Source organism: Meriones unguiculatus, chromosome 3 (genome assembly GCF_030254825.1).
Source record: "Meriones unguiculatus strain TT.TT164.6M chromosome 3, Bangor_MerUng_6.1, whole genome shotgun sequence".
NCBI lineage: Eukaryota > Metazoa > Chordata > Mammalia > Rodentia > Muridae > Meriones > Meriones unguiculatus.
Window position 1 is genome coordinate 180,197,694 of NC_083351.1, and position 25,756 is coordinate 180,223,449.

At 42.8% G+C, this 25,756-nt stretch overlaps 2 protein-coding genes across 4 annotated transcripts in view; both read left to right on the forward strand.

Annotated features, from left to right (window-relative positions):
* The window catches only part of Hsdl2 (hydroxysteroid dehydrogenase like 2), a 43,951-nt gene extending 38,615 nt beyond the window's left edge, over positions 1-5,336 (forward strand). Inside the window, exon 11 of the mRNA XM_021627680.2 lies at positions 4,547-5,336. Coding sequence (XP_021483355.1) covers positions 4,547-4,659 — 113 coding nt within the window. The 3' untranslated portion in view covers positions 4,660-5,336. The remainder of the gene's footprint in view (positions 1-4,546) is intronic.
* A 4,425-nt stretch (positions 5,337-9,761) lies between these two features.
* Kiaa1958 (KIAA1958 ortholog) overlaps positions 9,762-25,756 on the forward strand; it is a 149,474-nt gene continuing 133,479 nt past the window's right edge. Inside the window, exon 1 of one of the 3 annotated variants that reach the window (XM_060381147.1) lies at positions 9,762-10,042. The gene's annotated coding sequence lies outside the window, so the exon portion shown is untranslated. The remainder of the gene's footprint in view (positions 10,043-25,756) is intronic. The other 2 variants (XM_060381146.1, XM_060381148.1) reach the window with 2 other exon arrangements.

The following is a 25,756-nucleotide window of genomic DNA, read 5'->3' on the forward strand; positions in this document are numbered from 1 at the left end:
TGAACCAGAAGTTTGTGGCCAGTCTGAACAACAAGGTGATGTCCCTAGCTCTTAAGTAAAAAGGAAAGGAAATAAACTGTTTTAAGACTACCTTATTTGAGCCAGATATAGTGGAGCACACCTTTAATCCCTGCACTCAGAGGCAGAGGCCAGTGGATCTCTGTGAGTTCGAGGCCAGCCTGGACTACAAAGTGAGTCCAGGACAGCGAGTGCTATTAGATACAGAGAAACCTTGAAAAACAAAACAACAACAAAAAAAGATTACCTTATCTAAAGAGTATGTATATATTTTTACATTGTGGTTAGTAACTTTGTTTGAAAGCTTTCCCCCCTCTATCAATATAGTTTTGATAAAATATTATATTGTAAAATTTACTAAGACAAAATTTGTCTTAATAAAAATATACATGATTCTCAATATATTTTTAGTCATCTACCATTAAGTTTGACTTTAAGAATATTTCTATTACTCTCTTTATGTAGTCAGTTCCTATTTCCACTCAGTCCCTAGCCAGCAAAATAAATATTTCATTCTGTTTTTCCATTCTTTTTTTTTTTTTTTAAATGGCATCAAAGTGTAAAGTATCATGCATTGGGCTTTTTTCAGCTTAAGGCTTTTAAGAGTCATTCATGTATTAGCAGTTTTATTTATTCTCCTTGTTGCATATTTAATTGTATGGCTATCCCATATCATTTTCTTTTTCACACAGGTAGCCCAGGCTCTCCTCATATTTGCTATAGACCTGAGGCTTTCCCTGAACTCCTGAAATTCTTGTTTCCACCTCCAAAGTGCTGGATTGCAAATATATAGCAATGTTTAGCAATGTATAGCAATGAATGCCCTTCTCACACCACATCTTGTTTGGCCACTCAGGAACTGACGGGCATTGTGGAGAGTGGTCACTGTTGTTTTGTTTTGGGCTATTCTGTGAGGGGTTTTTTTTGTTTTTTTTTTTGTTTTTTGTTTTTTTTCTTAATTCTTGCCCTTGACAGTACTGTTTTTTAGTTCTGTTGTTTTAAAAAAAATTATTACCATCCTACTAGAATCTTAACATTTTGGTTTGGATTACCCAATTGCTAATAGTTGAACCTTTTTAAAAAATGTGCTTATTGGCTATCTGTGTTATGCCTTAGAGAAATGTTTGTTTAGTCTTTGTTTTTAAAAGTTTTAATATTATGTATACGGTTGTTTTGCTTGCAACTATGTCCAAGCACCACTTGCATGTCTGGTGCCCATGGAGACCAGAACTCCTTGAAATGGAGCAGAACTACAGCCAGTTGTGAGCCTCCATGTGGATGCTGGGGACCAAACTCAAGTTTTCTAGAGGAGCCCCAAGGGCTCTTAGCCACCGAGACATCTTTTTAGCTCCCCCCCTTATTGTTTTTAAATTGAGTTGTCTTTTTTCCATGAGTTTTAAGAAGTATTTTTTTTTTAATTTCCAGGTATATTATATGCAAATACTTTCTTCTGTTAAAGATTTATTTATGTATTTTATGCTTATGAGTGCTCTGTCTGCATATATACCTGTGTGCCAGACAGGGCATTAGATCTCATGAAATGGTTGTGAGGTGCTGTATAGTTTACTGGGAATTGAACTCAGGACCTCTGGAAGAGCAGCCAATGCTCTTAACCACTGAGCCATCTCTCCAGCCCTTGTTTTCTGTTGCTGTGATAAAATACCATGATCCAGCGTGACTTACATAACGAGAGTTCATTTTGCCTTATGGCTCCAGAGAGTGTCGATAGCAGCGGGGAGGGACGGCAGCAGGTGCACAGAAGCTGAGAGTTCACATCTCAGATACATGGAAGAAACAGAACAATCTGGGCACGGTGGCCACGCCTTTAATCCCAACACTCGGGAGGCAGAGGCAGGAGGCTCTCTGTGATTTCAAGGCCAGCCTGGGCTACAAAGTGAGCCCACGACATCCAGGGCTCTGTTACACAGAGAAACCCTGTCTCAAAAAACCAAAAAAAAAAAAAAAGAAAGGAGGAAAAAAGAAGAAACAGAAAGACCAAATTGGACAAGGCTGTCAGTTCTCAAAGCCTCATTGCAATAGTGCACTTCCTCCAGCGAGCTTCGCGTTCTGCAAGCTCTGTAACCTCCAACCAACACCACAAATTGGGGACAAGGTGTTCAGATGTAGGAGCCTACATTTATTCCATAACCCTGTGTTGTAAGACTTGAAAAGTTTAGTTTGTACATTTAAGTCTGTGATCCATTTTGAGATAAATTTTTACATTTCTATCTTTGTGTGAGGTGTGTGTATGGAGTGGACAGGTGTTCATGCGTGGCATTTCTGTGGAGGCAGAGGACAACTGTAGATTCTGTTTCCTTTAGCCTCTGGGTACTGAGCTCAGTTCACCAGGCCGAGCCATCTCTTTGCTTCATTATTATTATTATTATTATTTATTATTATTATTATTAATCTCCCAAAGCATGAATTATTTCAGGTTCTTTTCTTCTGCACCTACATTTCCGATTAACTTTAAATTGCTTCTTTTATCCATGATTTTTGCTGTTTTGAACCTACATGTGTCACAGAGGTGGAAGGTAGGAGAGGCCACTAAGGTACCAGACACATGTACCTTGTAGGAGACATAAACAGTGTCGAAACATTTAAGTAAGGAAGTCATAAGTGATAGTTGGGCATACCTGGCTAAGGGTTGGAGCACTGCTGTGTACAAGCTGTGGGACTTCGGGCAAGGTAAAATCCTCTTTGAGCCTCAGTTTTCCTATTAACCCTGTGCTCTAGATTGAACTGGCACTGAAGTAATTTTATGTGCATTTGTGTGAAGGTGTCAGATCCCTTGGAATTGGCATTACAGATAGTTGTGAGCAGCCGTGTGGGTGCTAGGAATTGAACCCGGGTCCTTTGGAAGAGCAGACACTGCTCTTAACCACTGAGCTATCTCTCCAGCCCCATAGTAGCTATGTTAAAAAAAAATTTTTTTTTTTGAGACAAGGTTTCTTTGTGTAGCCCTGGCTGTTCTGTAGACCAAGCTGACCTTGAACTCAGAGATTCATCTGCCTCTGCCTTTCATGTGCTGGGATTAAAGGCTGTGCCACCACTGCCCAGCTGCGATTCTATTTTTTTTTTTTTTTTTACAGTTTTCTACTTTTATTGCAGCCTTCTTTTTTTTTTTTAAATTTTTCATCAATTACACTTTATTCATTCTGCGATTCTATTTTGTTGTTGTTGTTTTGTTTTGTTTTGTTTTGTTCTGGAGATAGGATTTCCTTGTGTAGTCTTGGCCGTCATGGACTCACTTTGTAGACCAGGCTGGCCTCAAACTCACAGAGATCTGCCTGCCTCTGCTTCCTGAGTGCTGGGATCCGCCTGCCTCTGCCTCCTGAGTGCTGGGATCACAGGCGTACGCCACAGTGCCCAGTTTCTAATTCTAATTTTAATGCTTACATGTCTCTGGTTGAAAAATGCTAACATATACTTTTGTGTTCATAGACTATACTTTAAAAAATTATTTCTTAAATAGTGTGTGTGTGTGTGTCTGTCAGTGGGTATGCCCATGTGTGTATAAGTATCCTCAGAGGGAGACCAGAAGCGTCAGATTCCCTGGAACTGGAATGATGGGCCTTTTTGAGCCACTGGACATGGGTGCTAGAAAACAAACTCAGATCTTCTTAAAGAACTGTGCAAGTTCTTTCTCCAGCCCTACATACATTATATTAAAAATAAGAATTTTTAGTATATGTGTGTTTGCGTGTTTATATGAGTACACATGTGCGAGTACCACTATGTGCCGGGAGGTCAGAGAACAGCCTTTGTGTGTCCGCGCTCACCTTCACCTTCTGACGGGGTGTCTCTGTGGTCCGTGGCTGTGTACGGCATGCTAACTGACCACAAGCCTCCATGCACTTACCTCACAGTGGGAGCCCCGGGCACAGACGTGCCTCCCAGCACACGACGCTACATGGCTCTGGGCTCTGCACAAGGTCCTCAGGCCTGTGCAGCCAGCACTTTCCCCGAGTCTCTCCCCAGCTCCTCACTACTGTGTACTTGATGGTCTTAGCTGCTGTTTGCTTAGACACACCGTCACTGTTTAGCTCAGCATGGCTTTGAACATGTGATCCTCCTGACTCAGCCCTCAAGTGCTAGAGTTACATGTACTGCTACGCCCAGCTTAAAAATCATTTGTAAATATTTTGTACATTTTTCACGCCATTTAATTTATTGAAATTAAGTGAAATGGGTAAAGGGTTTAATGAGCTATAATAAATTAGGAAAATTAAATAATGTAATATTTGCGTACCAAAATCCATTGGGGTCTGCATTTCTTTAGACTGTTGTACCCAGTAGTATAAACATAGCATCTTTAGCTTTTTAACGTTATCTTTTGTATTATAGGGTATTGTTAACATCCACGTCAGAAGCTGAGCTTCCCTAGATAGTAATGTGCAATGCTGTCTAGAAATTTCTGTGCTCCAGGATTTATATAACTGCAGATTCTTCCTAGAGTGCACGTTCTTGAAGTGGCATATCCCTTAGGACACTAATGACGCTTTCTCTGTCTCATTTCTTATTTTAGGGAAACTAAAGCCAACCATGGCATTCATGTCAGGAAAGCTGAAAATTAAAGGAAACATGGCCCTAGCAGTCAAATTGGAGAAGCTAATGACCCATATGAATTCCAGACTCTGAAGGACAAGAAGCAAAAGTGTTGACTGTTCTCCTCAGAAGTAAAGAAGTTAAAACTCTGTTGTCTCCTCCACTGTCGTATAAGGACGCATAGGTTTGTTCTGGAAAAAGTAGGATTCCTGTATCTATTAGACTTGAAATTATAATTAAAACAACTAACCACTCAAGACATCTTAATATATTGTCTATTTTTATCCAATTTCCCCCTCTAAGCCTTTATTTCATTCATTGCCTTTTATAGGAAAAATATGTACCATGAACAACTAATGAGAATCAAGCAATAAAATTAGCTGTTTACTACTTTATCCTCACTAAGAAAGTGTGTGAGGGACTGTAGAGGCAAACTTTTGTTTAACTTACTATAAGTATTTTATATTATTGATACTATTCTAGCTATCTTTACATTTTAAGCTTTTCCCTTTTTCTCCAGATGGGGTAACTCAACTGGCCTTGAACTCAGGCCAGTCCTCCTGCCTCCGCTTTCTTAGTGCTATGATTAGCCACCATGCCTGGCTAAACTGAGTTTCCAAGTGCTAACATACAGAAATAGAATTAGTTTGTGAGTATTCCTAACGCCCTGCAGTAGTTAGACCTACTCATTATCTTTAGCAGCTTTTTAAAACAGATTCTTTAAATCATGTTATCTTCAAATAAAGATGAATCTATCTCCTTTCCCCCCATTCTGTGTGCCTTTTATTTCTCTTTCTTCTCAGATTGCACTGTTAGGTCCCTTAAAAGAGTGGTGAATACTAATGGTAGGAATGGATGCCCAGCCTGAGTAACAGTATGACCTGTCTCAAAAAAATGACAGTACAAACCAAAACCAGTTCCGTCTGCTCTAAAATCACTGTGTAATTAGTTCACTAGATGTGTAATATGCTATTCTGTCCACGCAGAGCTAACTATCATCACAGTTACTGTCCTTCCTCTCCCTCCATCCCTTTTTTCCTTTTTATCCTGTGTGGAGTTGGGGAACCACTTGTGGGGACTCAGTTCTCACCTTCCAACATGTGGCTCCTCAGGGCTGAACTCAAGCCATCGAGGTTGGAGGCAAGGGCCTTCATGTGCTGAGTCATCTTGCAGCCCCAGTTAGAATGTTTTATCACCCTCCCCACGCTGCATCAACACAATATTTTAGTCCTGTGCAACAACAAACCAAGTTCCTATTACTACTGACTTGCCAATTCTGGACATATGTATAGAGTCACACTTTTCACTTTCCTGATAGGCTTCCTTCACTAGGCATAATACTTTCAAGGTTTATTCATGCCACATCAAAGCCATAATTTGTTTGATACATTTGTTGCATTGGCCTCTATTTTGGGGCTTAACGTAAGTTATTTAAAATCCTGTTGTGCCCTGTCACCTTTTGTCCACTCAAAACTTTCCTTCTCACTCAGGAACTCACGCCAGATATAATAGTTCTGTTAAAATTCTACTACAGTAGTCTATGATACAGTCACTCAGTGACTCAAATCCAACATGCTTGATAGCTAATAACCACAATTTAAAAACAAAACAAAACCTCATAGAATGCCAGGACAGAGTAATCATGGGAAACAAATTCTCTTTTGCTAATTTTTTTTTCCCTTTTTTTGAGACAGGGTTTCTCTGTATAGCCATGGCTGTTCTGGAACTTGCTGACCAGGATGGCCTTGAACTCAGAGAGATCCACCTACCTCTGCCTCCTAAGTGCTGGGATTAAAGGCGTGTACCACCACCACCTGGCTGCTAGTGTTTTCTTTAAACCACCCAAACTGTTACCCCTCAGTGAAGTCTAAAATATACCATGGACCTTAATAAACAAACACAGAACAAAAGATTTCATTTATATGTGTATCTTATATGTGCCTGGTGCCCACGGGAAGAGGACATATCAGGTACTGTGAAACAAGTTACAGATGGTTGTGCGTCACCATGTGGGTGCTGGAACCAATCCTAGGTCTTCTTCAAGAACAACAAATGCTCCTAACCACTGAGCCATCTCTGCAGCCCCAATTTTCTTTCTGTCTCTTTTTTTCCCACTAGTTAAGTTTCCTGCTATCTCCATATTTGTTAGCCTCCTCTCAGCACCTCCAACCTTCTTGAGATCTGAGAATAAGTTTGTGTTTGTACCTCATTTCTCTCCTGATTGACACACACTAAATTTTGGCCATGGCCATGATCTGGTTGGAATACAGACATGCCCTTAATATACACATTTAATCCCAAACAATGAAGATAAGGTTGGTTTATAGAAGGAGGCAGGCATATTTGAATATTGAATCTATTAAGGGACAGTCAAAGTGATGAATCAGAGAAAGATTTCATGGAATGAGTCAAATGGATATGCCCAACTTTCACAAGAATAGAACAGGAAGGAGAGGTTACTTAAGAGCTGTGCAGGGAGAGAGGAAGAGAGGGGAAGAGAGTGAGAAAAAGGGGGAGGGAGGGAGGGGAGAGATTTTTTTAACTGGGGTAGTTTTACAGAGACAGGCTGCAAAGAAAACAAGCTAGACCCAGGTCAAGACAGAACAAGCCAGAGAATAAAGAGGAGCCAGAAGATTAAAACATATTGCCAGAATTACTTTGAGACCAGGCAGAGCAAATCAGAGAGAAGCCAGTTTGAATCAGTCATCTTGGAGAGAAGTTTGGGCCAGAATAGCTGAGTTGAACCAGCCAGTGAGAGTTCAAAAAGAGCTAGGAATACCTTCATCTCATCACCTCATCTGACATTTATAACCCTGGATGCTTTGTTCACAATCTGTCATATTCTCATCTCTTACCTACCTCAGAGGTAGGAATGACTGAGATTTCCTTTCCTAGGAGGGGTGAGGCCAAGATGTGGGTAGTATCTAAGGCTGATCAGATTATGTTCTAAATATAAGTTACTGCCTTTATAAATGTTTTGGAAACAGCCATTGCCTTGTGGAGAAAAGGGAGTCTAGATCCAGACTGCTTTGGATGAATCTGAGCTCCAACAACAAACTGTTAAGATTTCTTAGTTTCTCTAAGCCTCAGTTTCTGAAAACTAAAATTATTTTAAGAACTGCAATATCACTTCTCAGTATATACCTCAAAATGTGGGGCTGGAGAGATGCCCAGGGGTAGGATCATTAGTTGATCTTCCAGAGTGGAGTGGGACTATTGAACCCTTCAGTGATATAGAGGCTTATTAATGTTTTAAAGCTTAGACCCTTCGCTGGGCAGTCTCCTGGCTACTCTAACCTGACCAACCCTGGCTATGTCCTGCTAAGTAGCCAGGTCCACCTCTCTGCTCCACTCTGGTCCATCTCCTCATCACCCCCTGCTCTGCCCCCATGTCCAGTGGCCAATCTTTCGCCTCTGATTTTTTTTCTCCCCGGTCCCATTCTCTCTGCCCAGAAGTTCTGCTCACTACTTTCTGCTCAGATCTTTATTACAATCAATAGGCAAACGAAGAAGGATAAATATTTACAAAATATGAGGCTAGCTGTAGAAATAACAATGCCAAGATCCCACTAGTATCTCTGCTGGTACAGAATTAACAATTCAATATGCAGAGAGACACTTTCACACAACATACCTCAACTCCAGAGGACTTGAGTTTGATTCCCAACACCCAGGAGGCAGCTCACAGCTATCTGTAACTCCAGTTTCAGGGCATTTGACACCTGCTACTGTCCTATAAGGTCACCAGGCACACGCTTGGGTCCAGAGACATTCACGCAGGCAAAACACCCACACATACAAAAGCCAATAAAAATTTTAACAAAGTTTTCATAAAATGGCAATGTTAATGGCACCAATTTTATAGATTTCCTTGACAACCCACTAAGTGCTTGGCACAAACCTGAGTATCTAGTAAGTGCTATGAAAGTTGTTTTTTTGTTTGTTAAATACGTGCAGTCTTGCCTCCGTATGCCATGCGTGCCATACGTGCCAGAGCACCAGTCTGAGAGTTTTAGGTGTTGCTCCATGAGTTCGTAGCTGCAAAAATATAGCTCTTATCAGAGAGTCAATCCTTTAGCCAAATATGAATGATGATGGCCTAGCAGCATGGATTCAGATTACCCTGAAAGACATGCCCCACCGTTGAAGTGTTTACATGAGATTTCTTTTTATTAGTTACAGAGCAAAGATAGTCATAAAATCCAGGCATTCAGCAAATGGCCGGGACTACAGGTGGGTGGACTACGGCCAAGCGGGCCCCATTTACAATTTTCTGGTGCTGATGAGATCTGTAGCTTTTGGCTTGCTGGAAACTAGTCAGGTGACAATGCGTTTAATTTTTTATTATTACTATTTATGATCGTTTTGCCTGCACGTATGTCAGTGCACCACTTGTGTCAGTGCTTGCAGGGACTAGAGAAGGCACCGGAGCCTCTGAAACTGGAGTTACAGACTCTTATGAGCCATTGCTGGGAATCACACCTCGGTTTGGAACCAAACTTGTGTTCTGGAAGAGCAGCCAATGCTCTTAACCACTGAGCTGACTAGCCTCTGCGAAAAATAACACTTTAAAGGTTTTCGTTAGAGGCATGAGGGTGGTAAGTTTGCCACATGGGCGGGCAATAGACTGGCTTTCAAAGAAACTAAAAGAGCCCAAGATAATTTGTCTCTGGTCTGCAACATCTTAACTCTTCATAATCATGCAGGTTAACCTAGTAGAATATTTAACACCGTGCAGCATCTTCTTTCTTTAAACATTTTGAGATGTCCAGTTTATTACAGGTGTGTGTGTGTGTGTGAGAGAGCGAGACTGAGTTGTGGCGTTCGGACACCACGGGGTGAGTACGCGGTTGGTTTCAGGCGGCCCGGCACAGCTCTGCCTGAGGTCAGACACCTCTGAAAGCGAGCGGGCTCCGCTTGCTGCCAGGCTTTACCGGACGTGCGCGGAGACGGCGGACAGCCACCCGCGTGGGAAGCGGCGGGGACGCGGGTTCCGTAGGGACCGAGCCCGTCCGGCTCAGGGCCGCGCCCCCTCAGGGTGGCGAGCGACGCGGGTCGGGCGCCTTCCGCGGGCGTCGCTGCACACTTCCTGTAGGTCCCGGCGCCCGCCGAGCGCTTCCGGTGCCGGCTGGAGCCGCGGTCCGAGCCCCCGCCCCGCCCCTCTCCGGCCCCGCCCCGCGCGGCCCCGCCCCCGCGCTCCGAGCCCGGCGCGCGGAGCCCGGGGCGCACCGAGCGGCTCCGCCGGTGGCCGAGCCCGGCTGGCGCCCTCGCCCCCGCCGCCCCGCCGCCGCCGCCGCCCGCCGCGCAGCCCACGGGGCGCCGCTCCCGCCCCCCCCCCCCGGCCCCGGGCGCCCGGGCCTCCGGCCGCGCTGCCGCCGCCCCCGGTCCGGCCGTCCCGTCCCGTCCAGCCCGGCCGCCCGGCTCCCGCAGGCCCCACCGCCCGCGTTCCTATGGACAGACGCACAGACACCTGCAGGTGGGTGCGGGCCCGCGCGGGGCGGGGGAGCACGCGGGCGCGGGGCCCCTTTGTGTGTGGGCGGCCGCGCCGTGACCCTCGGAACCTTCCTTTTGTCTGCTGCGGGCCGGCGAGGCGGGAGGGCGCTAGGGGCGGAGGGGTCTGCGGGCGCCGAGTCGGGCGCGCGGGTTCGCGGCCCGCGGTGTCGCGGCGCGGACTGTCCCTGCGCCGGCGTCCCCGAGCCGGCCGGGAGGGCGGGAGGAAGGAGGGAAGGTCTGCCCCGCCGGCTTCAGAGTCCGAGGCGCCTCGGGGTTCTGCAGCACCGGCCGGGTGTCGGGGGGCAGCGGGGGGCGCGTGAAGGCACGCGCGGCGGTTCGCTCCCTATCATTGTTTGCAGCGGAGGAGCGCTCTCCCCAAGGCTCCCCCAGTCTGAGGCTGCGCGCAGTGATTTGTGTTTGTTATCAAACAGATCGAGACACCTAGCGTCCTGGGAAGAGGAGGTCGGGCTGGCCAGCAAGCACATCACAGCAAACAAACGAAAAATGTTTGTGGGTTTCTCCCCGCTATCTTTAATTTTAATTTTTAAAGGTCAGATAGTGGCTTCAATGGGGGACATCGAACATGACTGGTTTAAAAAACAATTGTATTTTTGTTTTGAAGTTTTGGAGTGAAGTTTTCTTCTTACGGTTTCTAGGATTATCGCCGACAGTGTTCTGTCCATTAAAGTTACCCGCGGTGTCAGGTAGTGGCTAGTGAAAGCTTCTCCACATTAGAGAGTAAAACACAATGGTAGTCTTTTCATTCGGGCTAAGGGAAGACCTTTGTTTTCCCTCTTAAGACAGGAGATTATTGATAGCATGTGAGGAGAGCTCGAGGTTAGTGATTTTTCCCACCTGTGTTTCCATATTTTACAGGATGCGTTTATGCATTCAATGCATACAAACCAAAGATTGCGTTGTTTATATGCCAGATATAGTGTTTTCAAAGTTAAAAGATACATTATTCTTACTTGATTATCTGGCTAGCTTCGTGAATAGTTGCTATGTTTTCATAGACGATTAAAAGACAAATGAAGTCCAGGATTCATTTGTAAAATTCAATTTACAGACTAATGTTTTCTATGCAGGTATGGGGTTACGTCCTTACGCTAATCTGTTTGTTTTCACTTTTAGAAACTTTATTTTTGTATACTGTGATAATTCATATTGACGTAAGTCTGACTCTTACCTGGGCACTTTTGACTTGTGTTTTTTAAATTAGTTTTGAGGAACGCCAAGCATAGCTAGGTACAGCCATTTGGAGAAAGTGGAAGCTTCCTTTTAAAAAAGTAAGCTTGAAGGAAAAAATACTGTGGTGGGAAAGCTACTTAAATTGCCATTAAGTTGTTAAAAATTCAAGAAAAAATACAGTTCAATGGACTTATATTCAGTTACACTATTTTTAACACGAAAGAGTTTAATATGCTTAAAATAGTGCTATTTTGTGGGAGAAAAATTTACCCTAGATTCTTGCCCCAGTTCTGTTAGATTGTGTACTGAATCTTTGTAAGTTATCCAACCGTCTAGAAGCAGCTTCATGTGCCACAGTTGACGGGTTTTGCTGTGACCTCCCGTCTAGAGTAGGTAAACGATTTTCAGCTACACAGAGGCACGGAACTTAGTGTGTGGCTGTGGCCCTCCCTCCTAAACCTCCTGCTCTCCCTTATAAATAGCTTAAAGAGGAGGCTTGAATTAGGTCCGGCGTTATCTCGAACAGGGAGTTCTAGGGCACTATCAGGGCTGCAGCTTGGTGGCACTGCCCGAACTGGCAGAGAAGGCAGGCTGACAGACTGAATCGCTCGTTTGTGTGCTCGTTTGTGTATTTATTAGACTGTGATAAACTTAGCAAAGCACCCCGTGTAAGCGCAGAAGAGAAAAAAGAAGAGATGACCGTGCCCGGGCTGTGTTGGGAAGGGTGTGGTGGAGTGGTACTGGTGTCTAACAGTTTTCTCAGTCAGCACTAAAGATAATGCCTTGCCCTTTTGTTTCTTTGTGACTGGTGTGGAGATGTTAAGATTTTTCTTTCTGTGTAACTAATAAATGGTGTAATCAGAAGCATCCCAGAGTGGCTTATGTATTTTTAACTTATTTCCCTTTTGGTCAGTTGGTGTCTAAGAGGGCATATAAAATGATTTTTGTCCAGATGCTTTTTTTTTTTTAACCTTACTACAAATAAATCAAATAAATGCTCCTTGCAGAAAATTTGGGTTTGTGTAAATTGCCCTTAAAAAGAAGTTGCCAATTAGCTGTTTTTTGTTGTTGTTGTTTGTTTGTTTGTTTTCCTAAGCAACACTAAGCTGTCCTCAGTTAAATCTAGGAGACCTAAGCCTCTGCAGGCTTTCCAGTACCTTCCTGTGTTTGGTACTAACATAATAGAAGACTTGGAGGCAACAGATTTGCTCTTTATTGATCTGTGACTGTTGGTCTTGTCCTCGCCCTATCCCCTGCCAGCTCTCTGGCCTGGTGGGGAAGCAAACAAGAATGAGAGGTGTGATAGACACTGTTCATTGCAGGTTTTGCCATTTTGTACTAAGAAGAACACAAGTCCATGTTGCTTGCTGAAACACATAATTCATTCTTGGATTAATATCTTGGTACCAGATGTATGAGGCTGGCTCTGGAGAAGCATTCCCTCCTAAATCCTGTCAAAAATAGAGAAGCTGAGGATTGGAGAGAAGCCATTTATTTTGAACAGTTTATTTTATGACAGTTTGTGTTTATAAGAAACCTGCTCATAATATTTACTTAAGGGTTGTACATAGTACCCAAAGAAACCCCACAGCTTTTTCTTTTTTTTCCTCCTGTAAAAAAGTTTCCACAGAGCTCAGGTTCCATGATGCTTCTTGAGTTTGCTTCTGATTAGTTGATTTATGGACTTTATTTACCAGCGTGATTGGAGAATTCTTTTGCTAGTCTGAAATTGCACTCTGTCTGTGCTCTGGTCGGTTTCCTAGGAAACAAATGCACTGCAAAGATTCCATAATGAGGACTGTGGTTGGCTAGTGACTGTGTAAATTCTGTTGTTTGGTAAAGCTTAGTCTCAAATTCAAATAAAGGTCAAGAAAGCAAAAGCGCTGAAAATGCAAATGTGGGGATTTTATTTTGTATCCAATGCCAACAAAGTTTTAATAGGCTTTTCTGGACAAAGCGAGTTCCCCAGAAGTGTCCATTTGTTTTGCAAAGTCTTACACTTGAAGCAGCTGGGGAGATCTTTCAGTATTGCATACTGGTGACGCTGGTCGCTGAAGTGACAACAGGGATGTATTTCAGAAATGTGTTATAATACTTGCAAATCATGTAGAGAGCAAAGGGGTGGGGCATAGGACTTCAGAAATACTTTTATACCTAGAAGGAAGTAACATATATTTTGAAGAAAATTATGCAACTTCACATGAAATAGAACTTTAAAAACCTAAAAGTATTAGAGAAACTTCTAAAAAATACATTAAAATTTTATCATACAGTGATGTATTTCTATCTAGTTGTTTTTCCTTCTGATCTGTCTGAACTTTGCCCCAGAGCTGCAAGTTAGAGACCTGCTTTCCTCTCTTACTCTGTGGCTTCTGTGGCTCTAGATAAAGAATGAAAAAGCAAAGCACAAGGCAGCTGCTGGTGGGAAGGGAAGAACAAGAAGAAACTTACAGAGTACCAAAACTCCAGTGAAACCACTGCATATAGCTTTTCTTTTTTTTTCCCATTTTTTTTCCTTTCTTCTTTGTGTGTGTGTGTGTGTGTGTGTGTGTGTGTGTGTGTGTGTGTGTGTTTGAGGCTCTGTGTAGTCTTGGCTGTCCTGGACTTGCTTTGTAGACCAAGCTGGCATCACACTCATAGAGATTAGCCTGCCTCTGCATCCTTGAGTGCTGGGGTTACAGGTGTGCAGTACTGTGCCCAGCATGCAACCATCTTTTCATTTGATGCTTGAAAATACATTTTTGTTTGTGAATCCTCGAGGATACTTTAGTTCGTCTAAACATTAAAAGAAAAACAATGCACCTGTTTGCAGTCCCAGGGAACATCCAAAGTTGCCTCCATCCCTCTTCCTTGCTAACTAGGTTGTTTTTATAATTCACTTAACTTTTGGTTAACTTCAAGCATAAAACATGTTTTGTCTGGGTTCTCCTGTTCTTGGTTTTTCTCAAAGTTGACATGACTGACTTGAATCTTTCATTCCTTTTTAAATTGCACATACTATGCCCTTCAGTTTTTCTTATAAATATTGTTGTGGCTTTTCAATTTCACTGTTGCATTATTTAAAGCATAATTATCTCCTATAAAATAAAATCCCCTCTTTTCCACTGGGTAGTGGTGGTGCACACTTTTAATCCCAGTACTCAGAAGCAGAGTCAGGCCCATCTCTGTGAGTTTGAGGGCATTCTGGTCTACAAAGTGAGTTCCAGGAGAGCCAAGGCTACACAGAGAAACCCTGTCTGGAAACAAACAAAACCCACCAACCCCTCTCTTTGTTTTTGTGGGCTTTGGCTGTGTTTAAGTCACAGTTAAGGCTGTTTGTGACTTGTGGCTCGCCCAGCACATGGCCTCCCTCTTACAGGTCTCCTAACATCATCGCACCACGGGTGGCTTAAACAAGACTTTGTTTTATGATGATTCTTTAGGTCAGAAGCTGAGATCTGGGGTCCTGGGTGGTTGGTTTTTTTGGAGGGCTCCTTGGATTGGTTTCCTTCTGTGTGGCTGTGTCCTAATTTTATTTTGTAAAGACATCAGCCATTCCAAGAAGGACTATATGGATTAGACTACGTTGATATGACTTCATTTTACCTTACTTACTTCTTTTTGAAGGCCTTCACTCCAAAGATAAGTTTCTATCTGAGATGCTCGAGGTTAGGGCTTGAAAGATGCATCTGACAATAGTGTTTAGCCACAGCCTGTATTTGTGCTCGCTTGGAGCCTTAGCTATGTACTCACTCTTCTGTTCAGTGATTTCTAGTGGTTCGTCTTCTAGGTCTTCACTTTCCCCAAGTTCCCACAGGTTTATTATTGTTTTGAAGATTTGTATGTGTGTATGCATGCGTGATGAGTACCACATGTGTGCAGTATCCATGGAGGCCAGAGGGGTAGTTGGATTCCCTGAAACTGGGGTTAAAGACAGTGGTGAATCTCCATGCGAGTAGTAGGGGTTGAACACCACTCCTCTATAAGAGCAGCACATGTTCCTGACCCCTGCACCGTCTCTCCAGCCCCAGGCTTTACCCTTCAAAGGAATGGGGTGTGCACGTACACACGTGTGGTTTATGTGTGTGTGTGTGTGTGTGTGTGTGTGCACATGAACATGTGGGGCACTTGTGCATGTCCACCTGTGGAGGCCAGAGATTGATATTGTCTGTCTTCCTCAGTTACTCTCCATTTTGTCCTTATTTTTTAAGATAGGATTTCTTGCTAAACCTGGAGCTTACTGATTCAGTGTGATGGGCAGGCTAGTGTGCTCCAGGGATCCTGCCGTCTCTGCCTCATCATTGAGATCGGGCTTACAGCTGTGTACTGCAGCACCTGACTTTATGCATGCATGCTAAGGCTCTGAACTCAGGTACTCATATTTGCGCTATCTCCCCAGCCCTAGGCATGGATTTTGAGAAGAAAGAAAAAATAAGAGGAGTGTGGAATAGGAACTAAATGTAAGCTGTTTTACTAGTTGCTTTTATAAGAAACTAGTACAGAGCATTCCCTTTACAGAAAACAAGATGCAAAGGCTGAGGTTCCTCACAGCAAGGCTGATGGGTTAGCTCTACTGGGTAGAGGTTTTTGACCTGAGGCCTTACATTGGATGAGTCACTGAGTATGTGGCATAGTCCATGCTTTTGCCAGATTTGAGCAGAAGAATGGACAGTTGGCCCAGGTAGAAGCAGACGAAGAGTTTGGCTTTTTGTGTTAACTATCAAGAGTTCCTCCCTGGGCTTGACTGCCAGGGGAGATGGTACATCCTGTTAGATTTCTTCGTGTTGTAACAGCAGTGTTCTTTTCTACTTTGTGTGTATCCAGTGCCCGAGCAGTTTTCCACTGAGTCATTTGTGTTCCCTTCAGCATGCTGGCACTTTTGATCCCACCTTCCTCTTGTGCCTGAGTTCCATGGGTCAGGGCTGGTGGCTGTGTAAGTGTGTGTTGGGTCTTTTTTAATCTATTGGTTTCTCATTGAGTGCCAGGCTCAGGTAAGGAGCAATGTGTCAACTCTATGCTATTTAAAAAAAAAAAAAGTAGGTGAAGGCTTCATTTTGTTCACACTTTTCATATTTATTAGTAATAGCTAAATTAGAAAATTTTGGAAGACCACAGGATTGGAAGTGTGGCCAGCTTCAGTGGATGTGGGACGCTGCTCTGTTTTGTGGCTTCTGAGGACAGTTTCTTTGGTGGCCGGTTTGGCACTATTGTGCTGCTTTCTAAGGAGTTGTGTACCATCCTGCAATTAGTAATTTAAGTTAAAAAGGAATTCAAGGGGTGATTCTTCTTCTCCTCAGGCCTGACTTCTGTGCGTAATCAAGTCCCTAGATTCAGCAGTGACAGTTTCCAAGATTTTGTTTAACTTTGCAGTTGCTCTTAGGTTGGATAGACACAGAGTGGAGGTGTAGCTCCTGTACTACACACACCTACATGCACAAGGCCCTGGCTCTCGTCCCCAGCATGCATGCACACAAAAATGGTCTATTTTTCATGTGTAACATGAACCTGTATCATAGCACTTCTATGATCATTGTAGTTAGATGTTCTTCAAGTCCTTACAAATGACTCATGTGAAAATACTTGCTTTTTTCTCTGTTTGTTTATTACAGTTTATTCACTTTGTATCCCTTCTGCAGCCCCCTCCCAATCCCACCCCCCTTCCTCTTCTCCCCCTGTGCCCCTCCCCAGTCCACTGATAGGGGAGGTCCTCCTCACCTTCCCACTGACCCTAGTCTATGAGGTCTCATCAGAACTGGATGCATTGTCTTCCTCTGTGGCCTGGCAAGGCAGTTTACCCCTCAGGGGGAGGTGATCAAAGAGCCAGCCACTGAATTCATGTCAGAGACAGCCCCTGTTCCCCTTACTAGGACACAAACTTGGAAACTGAGAAGCCTATGGTCTTCCTCTGAGCAGGGGGTTTAGGTCCTCTTCATGCAGAAGTTAAACACCAACAAACCAAGTAATCCATTTAAGAAATAGGGTACAGAACTAAACAGAGAATTCTTAATAGAGGAATATCAAATGGCAGAGAAATATTAAAGAAATGCTCAGTGTCCTTAATCATTTGAAAAATGCAAATCAAAATGACTCTGAGATTCCAATCAGAATGGCTAAGATCAAAAATTCAAGGGATGGCACATGCTGGAGAGGTTGTGGAGAAAGGGGAACCCTCCTCCATTGCTGGTGGGAATGTAAACTTGTACAATCACTTTGGAAATCAATCTGGCGCTTTCTCAGACAATTAGGAATAGTGCTACCTCAAGACCCAGCTGTACCACTCCTAGGAATATATCCAAAAGATGCTCAAGTATACAACAAGGACATTTGCTCAACTATGTTCATAGCAGCTTTATTCATAATAGCCAGAATCTGGAAACAATCTAGATGTCCCTTAACTGAAGAATGGATACAAAAATTGTGGTACATTTACACAATAGAATACTACTCAGCAATTACAAGGAAATCATAAAATTTGAAGGCAAATAGTGGGATCTAGAGAAGATCATCCTGAGTGAGGTAACCCAGAAGCAGAAAGATACTTCTTCCTTTTTACAAGTAAAACTGTTCATAGCTTTTATACTTTAAAGGTAGTTTGACTGAATAAAAAATTCTTGTATTTGACTCTTTTTTGGTTTTTGTTTTTGCTCAAGTATCTTTCAAAAATGTTACTTTACTGTAGTGATTGGCAAGTCTTTCCCTGTGGAAGGTCGGATAGTAATTATTTTAGTTTTTCAGGTTGTAATTCTGAGGTATAGTTATTAACTGAGCCACTGTATCTCAGCAACCATGGGAATATGTAAATATTCTAGCACTATCTGTCCTCTACCGAGAGATGTGTGATGGTAAAACCAGGCTGTGAATTGCAATTTTACAAATTATAGTTTCCAGTCTTACTGCATTGCATTCTGGTAAATGGACTGTTGTAAAAGGAGGACAGGGTCTTGAACCCAGCACCTCATATGTACTGTGGGGACCATGTGGAACTGTATCTCCAGTTTGGATTTTATTACAGGCAACTTTATTTCTCTGCCTAGACACTCAAAGGATATTTTCTCCTGCTCTGAAAGGGCAAAGGGCAATACTTTTACTGGAATATGCCAGAGTAGTAACTGTTCTTTGTTAATTTTCCCAGATATACAATATATTTTACTATATTGGCCCAAATATTTTAATCTGTTACAACTTTTAGTCTTAATTGTATTTCATTATTTTTATTTCCTTTGGGGGGCTCTGTGTTATACATGCTAGTTCATCCTTGCTTATCTTTTATTCATATACCCTTTTCTTTGTTTCTTTTCCTTTTTTCTCTTTCTTTTTTATTTTTTACTTAGTACTGGTTGCTTTATTTTACATTTTTAGAACACACAAACACACACACACACAAACGTTTTATATATGCTTCCCTCATGTTGATCATCAAGGCCTTATGGTAAGACAATAAAAATGTTTTCATACAAATTAGGTATACTCAGAAACAGTGGATAATTTAAAATCTCTCTAATCAAAAACGTTTTACAAAATACATATTCTAGTACACATATGAATTTATCAGCCCTAAAATTAGATGTTAAAAGGCAGTTAAAAAAAAAACAAAACAAAAATAAAGAAAACATTTACCGCTGATGAGCCTGACAGAATATCCTGACGGCAAGGTAAGAATAGCTTCAAATGCTGAGTGTAATTGTAGGGAGGGGGATTATTGGCTGGACCTACATTTAAATAAACCTATTAGTAAGATTCTCTTTTTAATGAATTTCTACCAAATGAAAAATTCATTTGCAGCTGGGTGTGGTGGTGCATGCCTGTACTCCAGACTTGGGGAGGCAGAGGCGAGTAGATCTCAGTAGAGTGTCACTGACAAAGCTAGCCTGGAATTTGCTGTGTAGACCAGGCTGGCCTCTAACTCACAGATCTGCCGGGGCTGAGATTGAAAAGACTATGCCATTACGCCTGGCCGATTGCATTTTAAGAAATCATTGTCTTCATATTTGCTTACTTGTAAAAAAAAAAACGCACTTTTTATTTGTGTGTGACCTCAGAGGGGAGCTTTCTGGGGTAGGTTCTCTACTCTGGTTGCACTCAGCTCTTAACCACTGAGCCACTGCGCCAGCCCTTTTCTTTTAAATATTTCTTTCTTTATTTATTTAAATTGTATTTAAATATTTTAAAGAAAATATTTATTTAAATAAAGTTATATAAATATTACCTTTTCTTTAAAATATTTGTTTATTTGTGTGTGTGTGTGTGTGTGTGTGTGTGTGTGTGTGTGTCACCTGTGCAAGGGTGCCCGTCAAGGACCGAGGAGGAAGTTGGCTCCCCTATAGTTCTGCACTTACAGGTAGTTGTTAGCAGCCTGGCGTGGGTGCTGGAAACTCAACTCAGGTCCTCTAGAAGAGCAGCAAGCACTCTTAACTGCTGTGCCATCTCTCTACCCCTCCTGCTTTACTTTAAAAATATATAGATTAAGCTGAGTGTGGTGGCACACACCTGTAGTCCCAGCACTTGGGGAGGCAGAGGCAGGAGGATCTTTGTAAATTTGAGCCTGTTCTGCAAAGTCCAGTGCAGTCAAGGCTACACAGAGAAACCCTGTCTCAAAACAAAAGTAAACAAAACAAAAACAAACCCAAAATAGGTAGGTAGGTAGGTACTTTTTGAATGTGTATGTGACACGTGTGAGAGTGTGACACAGTGAGCTTATGAGGTCTGAAGACAGCCTTGTGGAGTCAGGCTCTCATGTCTGCTGAATGCTGGGATAGCAGGTGTGGGTCACTATGCCGGGCCATTTCCCTGTCTGTTAGTCCCTTCACTAGTCTTTCTGTGACAGCCACCTGTTAAGCCCTGGTGTTCCTTTAAGTGTTTCTGGTCTGTCCTCCTCTTTCTTAGTCTGTTTGGAAAGCTGTCATTTTTCTCTGTGCATCCTTTTTCCATCTAGCCAGTGTTAAGTTTTTAGCTTTTCTATTTCTCTGTGTCCTCCACCCCCCACTCCAGCTTTTCTTTTCTTTCTGTCTCTGTGTCTTTCAGGTCTCGTGTAGCCCAGGCTGATATTGAATTCACTATGAAGCCCAGGATAGCTGAGAGTACAGACACTGAGATTCTGCTCCTGTGCTCTCGTGCTTCTGCTTTACACCATGTTGTGTGGTATGCCTTTGCTAGGAGCTTCATTATCCGGTTCTTGTTCAGGGGATACCTTGGTTTTTTCCCTCACCTTCATATTTAAATAAGATGGCTTTGCCAATATTTTAGGCGTGAGCTTGCTGTGCTAGGGATAAGAAGTTGTCCTACTTTCATGGTTCAAAACTTTTCTCCTTTATTACTTTTGTGAAGTATTTTAAAATATTGCCACTCAAAAAAATCAAAGTGAAGTACTATTGTACACTCATTAGAATGAAAGAAGATGAAAATTAGCAAGTGTTGTGAGAACATACAGCAGCTGAAATTCTGAAATTGGAACGAACAAATTGGAAGGCTGTTTGGCAGCCATGGAAGCTAAACATGCATACCTTATGGTTCCACAGTTCCGCTTGGAGACACACACCGCCAGATGAGTGTACTAGAGTGAATGTTCACAGCGCTGTTTATAACGCCCCCACTGGAACTCTTCACAGTAACTGTCACCACACTGTATGGAAAAGCGTTACACTGATACACTCAAACAGATTGCATTCCGTAGTATTGATAACTTTGTCTCCTTCCCTGTGGTCTGCTCTCCCACACCTCTCCACCGTGATGGATGACCCTGGAACTGTGAGCCAAAAGAAATCCTTTCCCCTTGAGCTGTTTTAGATCAGGACAGCAACAAAACTAGTGCAGTAATGTTGATGGTTTTGTGATGGCCTGGAAGCTTGAGCAACTTGGTTGTTTGTAGTTGCAATTTTACTTAGATGGGATCTGTCTTGTTAAGGGTGAAATTTGGAAATGTCTTGTTTCCTGTCTTTTCGAATCAGAAGAACTCACTTTCACTCTCATACACATACATACACTTTTTGATCCTACATAAATGATGACTTTTTCTAGTTTATCTAACTCTCAGTGATAAACCGATACATACTTACTGAAGGGAATTTAATTCTTTTGCAGTGACAGGTTTGTTAATGTTTTCATGGTAGTTTTGGTTTAGGAATTAACTTTATCCGGCCATATTCAGAAAACTAGGAGCTCAACATTAGTAAGTTCCTCAAATAATGAAAATTAACATTGTGGAAAAAATCCACTGTTTTAACTCTTTTGTGAAAATATGTGAACATTTTCTCAATGAGTTTAAGTAAAGTCAGTTGTGCCTTTATTTGCTTTTGGAAATCTGAATTAACAAACAGAAACATTTAAAACTATCATTTTCTTTCCCTGGACAGTTGTCTCAAATTTGAAATTTTGTATTTTAAGTCCTGTTTCCCGAAACCAGTTCCAGAAAGGCTCGGAAAGGTTAGCCCTGTTGACAAGTCCGCTGAATTGACTGATTTCCCCAAGTCTTACTTGGCTTTGCTGGGACACTGTGAAACGTTAGCTGAAAGTACCTGGTCTCCTGCAGAGCGCCCTTGAAAGACAAGTGTTGTTTATAGCTTAGTCTTGCAAGGATCTTCCCTCTTGAACATATGGAAAGATGCGTCGCCTTATAAATAGCATTTTGCCTATGAATATACTTGTGAACATATTGGGTATGAATTTTTGATTTGTAGACATTCTACTTAAATTGCTTGTTAGCCAACTGGCTATGTTCTTTCTGGCAGTCAAAAGTCTTACCACAAAGTATGTTTTCTATATACACTTCTTTAATGATGTATACATTGATGTAAAACCTCTACCTTTCATTAAGGAATTAGTTTTCCTGTTAAAAATCAGTTTTAAAGCCAGGTATGGTGGCACATGTCTGTAATGCCAGCACCTGGGACAGTAAGGCAAGGAAGATCTCTTGCTGGAAGCCAGCTCAGGGCCTGCAAAAGGAGATTCCCCCCCCTAAAAAAAGTAATAACTTTATAAATTGCTTTCCTTTTTTAGGTCATTTTTGGCTGTTAAACATTTAAGTACATTCTTTGTGTGTGTGTGTGTCATATCGGTGAGAGGTGCATGTGGATGTGTGTGTTTTTGTATACTCGTGTATGTGCTGGGATCAGAGGGTAACTCTGGGTATCATTTCTTAGGTATCATCCACCATCTTTTTTTTTCTTTCTTGTTTTCAGAAAGGGTCACTCACTGGCCTACAAGTCGACTGGACTGGCTGGCCTGCCAACCAGACCACTGGTGGTTTGAATAAGAATGCCCCACCCCCATAAGCTCATGGAGGTGTGGCCTTGTAGAAGGAGGTGTGGCCTTGTTGGAGGAAGTGTGTCACTGCTGGTGTGGCTTTGAGGTCTCAGAAGCCCGCGTCAACCAAGTTCAGTCTCTGCTTCTCTTCCTGTTGCCTGCAGATCTGGATGTAGAACTCTCAGTTCCTTTTCCAGCACCATGTCTTTGTATATGCTGTCATGTGCCGCACCCTGATGACAGTGGCCTAAACCTCTGAAACTGTAAAAGCAAGCCTCCAGTTAAACGCTTTCCTTTATAAGCGTAGCCTTGGTCATGATGTGAAGTCGCAGCAAGAGAATAGTGACCAAGACAGAAGTTGGTACCAGGGAACAGGATATGCTGTTTGTTGGAGGGATGTAGAAGATGCTGAGGCTTTGGACTAGAAGAACATTTGTCTGGGTGCTTGCTTGCCTTAATAAGAGTTGCTTTGGTAATGCTGTCTTCCTAGTGACCGAGACAAGACCCAAGGTTCCACCTGCCTGTTTATGCCTGCAGAGAACACATTGCCAGCAGTTTTTTTATTTGCTTTTTGTTTTCTTCTTCCTTTCTTTTCTTTTCTTTTCCTTTCCTTTCTTTCTTTTTTTTTTTTTTTTTTTTTTTACGACAGGGTCTCACTGTGTAGATCAGGCAGGCCCCAAACTCACAGAAATCTACTTACCTTCTCCCAGTTTTTTGTTTGTTTTCTAAAATATGGTTTCTGGAACTCAAAGTCAGGTTCTTGTGCGAGGCAGGCCTCAACCACCTGAGCACTTCTCGTATCTGTCCTCTTAGGGGCACACTATTGATCTCAGAAATAAACATTTTCTTACCTGTAATAAGCAACAGTATATTGTTCTAGACAATAGTTCTGAGAAAGCTTTACCAATCAGAAGACCAATTTAACTATTTAAACACTTAAACTTTACTGTTGTAAGAAAACAGTTGCATCTGGGAGTTTATCTTAGTGGTGTGGAGTATTCCCTGTCATGCACAAGGCCCTGACTTCATCCCTAGCACTGCAAGTAAATACATGAATAAATAATTCCTTTCTCCTTCCCTCCCTCCTTCCTTTCCTCCTTCCCTCCCTTCCTTCCTCCCTCCTTCCTTCTCTCCTTCCCTTCCTTCCTCCCTTCCTCCCTTCGTCCCTCCTTCGCTTCCTTCCTTCCTTCCTTTTATGGTTTTTGAAACAGGGTTTCTTTGTGTAGCAGCCCTGGCTGTCCTGGAACTAGCTCTGCAGACCAAGCTGGCCTGGAACTCACAGGGATCCTCCTGCATCTGCAGGAGCTGTTGAGGGAGAGTACAGGCAGAGACATCTGCAAGAGCCCAGAGCAGAGAGAGAAAGTAGTAAACTGAGGATAGCCAGCAGACTGCACTGGGCCGTGGGGGGTGTAGAGTGAGAGGAAGACAGAGAGAAAGGGGCAAGAGAGAGGAGCCCAAGAGAGGAAAAGAGAATGTATACCTGAGATGGAGGCTTAGAAGGGAATGAGAAACTGGGGAAAAGTTTTTAGGGTAGGGGGCCACAGGTACTTGAGGTATTCTATGAGCCTGGGGCCAGCATGCTCTTTGGTATGCTAATGGCACCACAGATAGCCTTTGTCCCTTCTGGCTCCTTTGATAGCAGACAGCTCCCAGAATTTGGGGGAGTGGAGTTTACTTTGGACCTGTGAGAAAGTTTTAGGACTCATCAATACTAGCCCTACTAGTTTAATGAGATCCCTGACCATCTCATTGACTGGTCCTGGCTAGGGCATCTGTGAGAGAAGGGGGAATGGAGGGAAACAGTGGTGGAGTTAGTGTTTTAGTGTGGGGGCCTTGCCATTACGGAGAGAGCTGACAAGGGCTAGGACACCAGCTTGGGGGCTTCGAGATATCCAGTGGATAGTTGTGACTGTAGGAGCTTGGAGGCCAGCGTGGGCCTTGATAGCAACCACAGGTGTATGTCACAGGTTTGTTGTCTGGGGTTACTTGTTTGTACTTAGCCCAGGCTAGACTTGGATTTGTTATGTAGGTCATACTGGCCTACAGTTTGCATTCTTCCTGCCTCCACCTTCCCAATACTGGAATCACCGAATGCTGCCTCGCCCAACCCTTTGATTGCTTCTGTGCACCATGCAGAATTGGGTAGTCATGATAGATCCCTTGCATAACAGAAATATTTACTATCTGACTCACCTGAGGGAGAGTTGCTGATCTCTCAAAGCTGGACAGTAACTGGCATATTCAGCACTTGGGGAATTGTTGGGTAAATCCTTGTTCAAATTGCTATAGCCATTTACAACAATAATTGAACATAGCACTCAACTAGAAAATATTTGCAGTTGCTGTGTGTTAGGTACTTTCCTTGGCTCTAGGAAATTAGTAAAGACAGAGCCTTGATAGCCTTTATAGAAATGTTGACTTGAAGCCAAGTGCGGTGGCACACTCCTGTAATCCCAGCACTTTGGGAGGCAGATCTCTGTGACTTCAAGGCCAGCCTGGTCTATAAAGTGAATCCAGGACAGCCAAGGCTATACAGAGAAACCCTGTCTTGAAAAACCAAAAAAAAAAAAAACAAAACAAAACAAAAACCACAAAAAAAAAAAAAAAAAAAACACAACAAAAAACAAACAAAAAATTTAAGTAAGGCAGATACAAACAAGACAAAAGAACTCATAACTGATAGGTGATTAGGAGAAAAGAGCAGTGGATAGGGGTAGGAGCGCGTGACATTTAAGATAGAGTTAGCTAAAAAGAGCTCACTGAGCCAAGCATCATGGTGCATTCCGTTAGTCCCAACACTTGGAGGGAGAGGCCAGTAGATCTCTGTGTGAGTTTGAGGCCAGCCTGGTGTATATGGTGAGCCCCAGGGCAGCCAGGACTACACAGTGGGACCCTGTCTCAAAAAACAAACAAGAACTCACTGAAAAATGACTTTTATTTTTTATGTAAGGACTTAAAGTGAGGTGGCTAGAGCAAGTACATAGAAATGTGCCTGGTGATGCTCAGGGTTGCAGCTGACAAAAGTGGGTGGGAGAAGGGGCTGAGCGTGGGAGGTAAGGGAGCATGGGGTGGGGGCGTGAGGTGGCTAAACCATGTAGAATCTTAGGGCACAAAGAAAATCCCTGCTGTACAGTTGTCAAGTAGAAAAAGGAACATCCTTCTGCCTCTGTCTCCCTAGTTATGACAGTTATTTAAATACACATAAGAAAAGACACCAACAAACAAGTGTTAATATGCTGTATGTGTGGAAGGGCACAATAAAAAACAACCCTGAAAGGGCTGCTCTGCT